The sequence below is a fragment of the Portunus trituberculatus genome, chromosome 9 (assembly GCF_017591435.1).
Source record: "Portunus trituberculatus isolate SZX2019 chromosome 9, ASM1759143v1, whole genome shotgun sequence".
NCBI classification, from domain to species: Eukaryota; Metazoa; Arthropoda; class Malacostraca; order Decapoda; family Portunidae; genus Portunus; species Portunus trituberculatus.
Window position 1 is genome coordinate 4620001 of NC_059263.1, and position 7500 is coordinate 4627500.

Consider the following 7500-nt stretch of genomic DNA (forward strand, 5'->3'; position numbering starts at 1 on the left):
TTTCTTCCTTTTTCCTTTGCTCATTCCATTTCTCTCCTTTCCTTCGTTCGTTCCTTCAGTCTTTTTTTCTCTTTATCTCTTTGTATTTATTTTTCGTGTTATGATGTTTTCGTTAGTTGGGGTCTCTCTCTCTCTCTCTCTCTCTCTCTCTCTCTCTCTCTCTCTCTCTCTCTCTCTCTCTCTCTCTCTCTCTCTCACGGGGTTTTCATGGAGCACCAAACAAGATTTCTGTGTATATTTTGGTTAGGTTGGGTTAGGTGAGGTTAGGTGAGGTGGTGGTTAGGTTAGGTTGGGTGAGGTGGTGGTGTGGTTAGGTTAGGTTAGGTTAGGTGGTGTTGTGGGTAAGAGACACTGGCTTATCTGTCTGTTTATGATTATATTATCAGTAACCTGTGTGCTTTTCTTTTTCTAATGTGTATGTCTACGTTTGTCAGAGCTCCCATAAATGTGTCATAAGGCTGTTTCATTTCTCTCTCTCTTATTTATTGGTTCTTCATGGAGCAACAAGCAAGAATTCTGTGTATTTTTAAGTGTATTGTGTGTGTAGAGCCTGCGTTTATCTTGCTGGTGTGTTTATGGTAGTGACTGGTTCTCAAATAAGTTGTAAGGCTTTTTTTGAGTGTTTTTCCTGTGTTTTTTTTCAACATTTATCAGGAACCTATATTTTCCTAATTGAGTTGTTTGCATTGTCTTGAAAGTTAGTGAGGGTTCCCAAAATGTGTTCTAAATCTCTCTCTCTCTCTCTCTCTCTCTCTCTCTCTCTCTCTCTCTCTCTCTCTCTCTCTCTCTCTCTCTCCCCATCTGTACAATCCATCACCAAACAGTCTTGCAGGAACCCCAAAAATTTCCATGTGTATTTTTCACTATGTTCTGTTACGTCCCCTCCCGTCTCGCTGTGCCGCTGACCGCCTCTCTCCTCCCCACAGTTGCAACAGCTTGTGGTCAGCGGCGAGGTGGCGTGCAGCAAGGAGGAGGCCGCGTCCCTTGCCTGCATACAGCTACGAATAGAAGAGACCTGGGCACCCCCTCAATCCTCAGACCCACCTACCTCCGCCCACACCCACCAGACCCCCGACCCCACGCCCATCACCACCCACCCCCCTCCTCAGGTCCACATCCCCGCCACCACCACCACCTCATCCTCCACCACCACCACCACTACTACCACCACCGCAAACCTCAATACCTTTAATTTCAATGTAGCTAATAGTGACACCTGTAGCTCGCATCTGTCCACCCACACCACAACCTCCACCACCCATGCCTCCTACCCACACCTGCCCTGCCCCAGCCCTCAGCCCCATTCCCTGGTGCCCACGCCCACGGCTAACCACGGGGGATTGTACCCTCCCCCACACTCACACCAAAATGGAAAGGTTAGTCTATGCAGGTTAATTAATCTCGACTCAGGTGAATTGGCACACCTGTTTGTCTAAGGCGCTGTGCTAGGATAGTGTACAGTTGTGGTTGTTTGTGGTAGTTGTTGTAGTTGTTTATTCAGAGGTACCTGTGATCATAGTGTCTTGCAATTAGTTAACTAGTGTACAGGTAAACGCACACCTTATTTTAGTGTACAGTTGCAAGTTTGTGTAATTGTTAGTGTGACTTTTAATCCTTCACCCAATAGAGACACTGTGTGAAAGTTAACCTGGTTTGTTGTTCATTTAGTTAACGAGCGCACAGGTAAACACACACCTTACTTTAGTGCACAGTTACAGATTAGTGTGATTATTAGTGTGACTGTCGTAATCCTTCACCCTTAGAGACACCGTGTGAAAGTTAGCATGCTGTATCGTTTCCCATCTATCTATTTAAGGTGTGCACAGGTAAACACACACCTGCTAACTACCTGAAGGTACTGCACGTAGGTTTGTGTAGGTGTGGAGGGTGTATTGTGTTGCTGTGTGGGTGTTGTGTGTGTTGTGTATGCATTGTCCAATCGCCCCTGTTTTGACCTACCCAGCGGTACACACACCTGTTAACGCTTCAACTGAGACACGCCAGGTATGCCAAGGTGGGGGGCGTGGAATACTAATACTGTTCGGGCGTTGTGTGTATTCTTAACTTGCGTGGGTGTCAATTAACGTACCTCAAGATACACACACACACACACACACACACCTGTTGACGTATTACCTGAGGACACTGGCAGGTTGATATACACGTGACTGGTGAAGTAGCAGATAGACAGGTAGATAGATAGATAGACAAGGAGAGTACTTAATCACTATATACAGTCGAAAATTTAATTAAAGTACTGAAAACCCACAAAGATTAAAATAAAAAAGTTTGGATACTATTTTTTCATGAAAGAGGGGAAGGCTGGCTAAGGGCAACAAAAAATATAAAAAAGGCCCACTTAGTTGCCAGTTCCCCTGCAGGTTCAAGAGCGTTACCCAAAAGAAAAGAGATAAATGTCTTGAATGCTTATCTTTGCCAAAGCTGTTTCGAATATAACTCAAAACCACACGTACAAAGCTTAAACGTTAGAAAAAACAGTGGTAGACATTTTGAAACATGGTGTAAGCTTTAGAATAAGACACATTAGCCATAGAGTAAAGCAACACACACACACACAAACACAAGAAAATACGTTAACAGGTACTGCCAACACTGTATATGGGTAAGAATAGGACACAAGCCATAATAAGCTATAGTAAGCCACAGTAAGCCAGCAAACACACACACACACACACACACACACACACACACACACACACACACACACACACACACACACACACACACACACACACACACACACACACACACACACACACAGTTGACTTGAGCCATAGTTAAGTAGCGTCTCCTCCCAGCCTGGCCTGGTACTAGTACGGTGACCTGCAACGTGTGGCCTTTTTGGTTCATGGCCTGTTTAAGTTTGTCATCCGTTCCTGTTGATTTGCACAGCCTCAACCCGTGGTATTTTCAGCCTTAACGACCGCCTGGCTCCCTTATCGTGTTTTCCCGAGTCATTATTCAAAGACTGGCTATATTTATGCCAAGAACACCTGCACCTACCTGTCCTGCTTTCGTTTCTTTTCTTTTTTTTTTTTTATTATTTGTTTGAGGTACGGATTTTTTTTCCTATTTTTGTGAGAGGGTACTGGCAAAGGGCGACAATAATTTATAGATGCAAAAAGAAGAAGCCCACTAAGGTGCCAAAGGGAATCAAACCCTCTATACCCACAAGGACATTGGTGTTTGAACCTTTTCACTGTGACATTCAAAGGATTCGCTCTACTAGAATCAGTGTATGGTATGTATGGTATGTATAAGCATCCCCTTAGAAAAAAAGAACATCAAAGGAATAGATTTTGCGATTTCTAGCTAATACAATGGTCAGAGGAAGCTGGAGAACAAGAAAATATGCCATAGAGTTATTGAATGAAGAAACGCGTGCCTAAAAACAGTAATAGGTTTAAAAAATTTGTATAAGGAATGAAAAGGATTGGATAAAGGATTAGCTAAAGGATTGGTTAAAGGATTGATTAAAGGATTAGTTATACAGCATTGATATCATAAGCAGAGCGAATCATTAAGAGACGTGGAAAACATGATACTTATTGTGTCAGTTGAAGTGAGCAATTAGTAAAAGGAAATTATTAAATGAACAGGTAGCAAAACAGACATGAAATACGTGATACCGGGAATCTTTTAGCAATTGAGCTTGGAAAATATGTCACGTTTGTTGAGGCAAGAGAACATTTCTAACTAAAAGCAACAAGACACTCATAAAAAAAAAAGGAAAAGTATATGTAGAAAAAAATAAAGAACACATAAAACCGTCAATTTAAACTCGAAATACAATAACAAGTAAACGCAACAATAAAATAAATAAATCAGTGAAAATAAGAAGAAAAAAAATAACCCAAACGAAATCAAAACCCAGCCAACTAAACCTCAAAAATAACAAGACGCAGATTAAAACAAAAAACACTTAAACCAAATAACAAAACAAGAAAAAAAAAAAACAAAGCCAGACCAGATAGATTCAGGCAAATAAATAGATAGATAGATAAAAAAAAAAAAAAACAAGAATTAACATAGGCCAGGTACTAACAGGGGACAGAGAGCAGGGAGCAGGGCAGGCAGGCAGGGCAGGTGTGGCCAGGTAACACCATTTGGAGGATCATGTCGAATCAGGTACCGAGACGCGGGAAGCCACACACCTGTCGCTGCGCCGCCCCTCACCAGCCGCTGTGGTGCTTGGGGCGCGCCACCTGGCAGGCCGCGCAGGTGTTGGCAGGTGTGTCCAAGGTGTACTTGGACAGAGCCGCGTGTATCCTGGCACACCTGAAGCAGCGCGTCAAGCAGGTGTGTACTGGTGTTGGCAGGTGTGCTTTGGGAATGTACAGGTGTATGGTGATGGGTTTTTGTACTTATAACTTACTTGTGACTGAAGGCGGGTTTACACGTGTCAATTTGCTGCTGGAAATGTTAGCCGCTAGAGTTACCGGCTAGATTTCGGAGCCTAGCGGGTGGAGAAACTAGCCACGAAACAAGACACACACGATGGTCTTTTTTTTTTTTTTTATACCATGTGGGCTTTTCACGGGAATTTATGGGCTAAAGGGGATACTTTATGAGGTATCTCCTATCTTAAAGCCCACCCGCTAGGAAACCGTTGCCCCGAGTGAGGAAGCCCAACCTACACTCGGACCGTGTACAGGATTCGAACCCGTGCGCTTGGCTCCACTGTACCACTGATCGCAGTTGTGCAGTCTTTTAAGATGAACATTCTTCTTATACGAAATGTGGACCAACCAGCCGATACTCCCCAGCCGCTATGTGTGAACGTGTTCCAGCTAGCAGGGCTCTAGCTGCTAACATTTCCAGTCACATTTTAACACGTGTGAACCCGCCTTTACCTTATTCAACCTTATCTTGCTTACCTGTCTAAACTTACCTGTGACTGACCTTACTTAACTTTACTTAACGTTAAACTTCCTTACCTGTCTACTTTAATTACTCACTCACCTACTTACTTATGAGCTTATTAAGTGACTATTTTGTGTTTATATCTGGCTATATCTCTTCAGGTGTTTCTGTTTGTCTGTTTAGTACTTTTTTGTCCTTGTCACATCTCTCTCTCTCTCTCTCTCTCTCTCTCTCTCTCTCTCTCTCTCTCTCTCTTCTAGTGAGTGTAAGGTGAGCGAACAGGTAATGACCAGGGCGTTTATACTCATTACCTTCGTATATCTTACCTCCTCCTCCTCCTCCTCCTCCTCCTCCTCCTCCTCCTCCTCCTCCTCCTCCTCCTCCTGCGTTCTTTTCTCTTCCTTTAATTCTTTACTCCTTAACATCTTTTTCCCTTTCTCCTTCCTTACTGGCGACCAACTCTCTCTCTCTCTCTCTCTCTCTCTCTCTCTCTCTCTCTCTCTCTCTCTCTCTCTCTCTCTCTCTCTCTCTCTCTCTCTCTCTCTCTCTCTCTCTCTCTCTCTCTCTCTCTCTCTCTCTCTCTCTCTCTCTCTCTCTCTCTCTCTCTCTCTCTCTCTCTCTCTCTCTCTCTCTCTCTCTCTCTCTCTCTCTCTCTCTCACACATACTTTCCACATCTCTCTGTCTCCAGCATTCTATATCCCTAACATCGCAACACCCTCCACCAGTCGATCAATCCATCCTCTTCTTCGCCTTCTGCAGGACACCGTTCAGCTCTCAGTGCCCTCTGTGCCTCTGGAGACCGTGCCGAGACGCCCCTCCTTCCAGCCCTACTATGAGGACACCCCGAGGAGAGCGCATCCCATCCCCATCTCTGACAGCTTCTTGGGGGGACCTGGAGACTTATTCCGCGGGTGCTATGGTGCAGTGGATCCCCATAAGAAAGGTGGCCAACCAGCAGCGGCTCTCCAGCGATGCCTCCCGCCGCCTTACTGGAGGGCGAAGAACATGGCCAGGCTTATCAAGGTGAGGGCAAGGCAGGGCAGGGTGTTTTTTTTTTTAAGTAAGAGGGAAAAACTGGGCAAGGACTGCTTAAAATGTAAGAAAAGGTCTACTTAATCCCTTCAGTACCATAACGTGTTTCCATATTCATTCTGCTTACCATTTGGTGATTTTATGCAGCTGCAGAAATTCATATCGGGGATTAAAATAGTGAAGACTGTGGCTGTTAATCTCCTGACCTCCAAAGACCCTTCCTAATATAAAATGGTCTAATCGGACACAAAACTCATGGTAAAAATGCGTCCCCAGTACTGAACAGGGTTGAGTTAGGCAAACTAAAGGGATATGTGTCTGAACCCTCTCTCTTAAATGAATTCAAGTCATAGAAGTTGGAAATACAGAAACAGGTAAGGAGTTCCTGAAGTTTGGTTAGGTTAGGTTAGATTCGAGTAGAGTAGAGTAGATTTGCTTTGTTTCGGTTTGTTTTGGGTGTGATTTTGTTTTGGTGTGGGGTTTAGCAAGATGAGGGCTGGGCAGGTTTAGTTTGGTGAGGTTAAAATAGGTTAGTTCAGGTTAGGTTGACTTACCTGGTTGACTCACCTGGTTGACTTTCCCTTAATGGTTAACCCCTTCAGTACCATGACACGTTTCCATATTCATTCTTCTTACTATTTTATGATTCCTTACAACTTCAGAAACTCATGTAGGGAATTAATATAGTGAAGACTGTGACCATTAATCTTCTGCCCTCTATACGTACACCCCTCCTAATGTCAGTAAAATGGTCTTATCGTAGCCAACACTGAAGGTAAAAATGTGTCCTAGTATTGAAGGGGTTAAGTAGACACATATTACCATAAGAAATATAAATTAAAGGCACGCTTGTCTTGAAGATGAGAAATTATTGGAGCAGATGTATTTAGGAGGAAAAAAAGAAAAGAAAGGGCGAGATGTGATACGCTAAGCAGAGCAGTTGTTAGTCACTATTATGTTGTTTTTAGAGAAGTGTAAATAAATAAGAAGAATGACATGGCTAAGTAAGACAAGACCGAGTGAGATTAAGTTTATTTTGGCTTAGGGTTAGGTTAGATTAGGTGAGGTTAGGTTAGGTAAGGCTAGGTTTGGTTACGTTAGGTTAAGTTTGGTTAGCTTAGGTTAGGTTAAGTTAGGGCTGGTTAGGTGAGGTTAGGTAAGGTTAAGTTTGGTTAGCTTAGGTCTGGTTAGGTTTGGTTAAGTTTGGTTAGGTTAAGTTAGGTTAGTTAGGTTAGGTTAGGTTAGGTTAGGTTAGGTTAGGTTAGGTTAGGTTAAGTTAGGTTAGGTTAGGTTAGGTTAGGTTAGGTTAGGTTAAATGTGCTTTCAGTTTTATTAGTTTTCTAGCACAAGCCCACAATATGAATAAATTTGCTTGCCGCTGCTTCCTTCCTCGTACTTGAGGGGACGTGAGGGTGTGAAGGCTTGGCGGGTGAAGGGAAGAGGGAGTCGGGGGGGGAGCGTGAGGGGAAGAGGGGAAGGGAAAGGTGGGCAGGTTAATGATTGTGTTTGGGAAGTGTTAATTGTGTCTAGGTCATGATATTGTTGTCGTTGTTTTGGGTGTTGATATTAGGTTTGTTCTCTGC

At 43.5% G+C, this 7500-nt stretch overlaps 1 protein-coding gene across 1 annotated transcript in view; it reads left to right on the forward strand.

Moving 5' to 3' along the window:
• LOC123501759 (1-phosphatidylinositol 4,5-bisphosphate phosphodiesterase epsilon-1-like) overlaps window positions 1-7500 on the forward strand; it is an 83777-nt gene that overhangs the window by 49142 nt on the left and 27135 nt on the right. Inside the window, 3 exon segments of the mRNA XM_045250792.1 lie at window positions 927-1376; window positions 4150-4320; window positions 5645-5908. Coding sequence (XP_045106727.1) covers window positions 927-1376; window positions 4150-4320; window positions 5645-5908 — 885 coding nt within the window.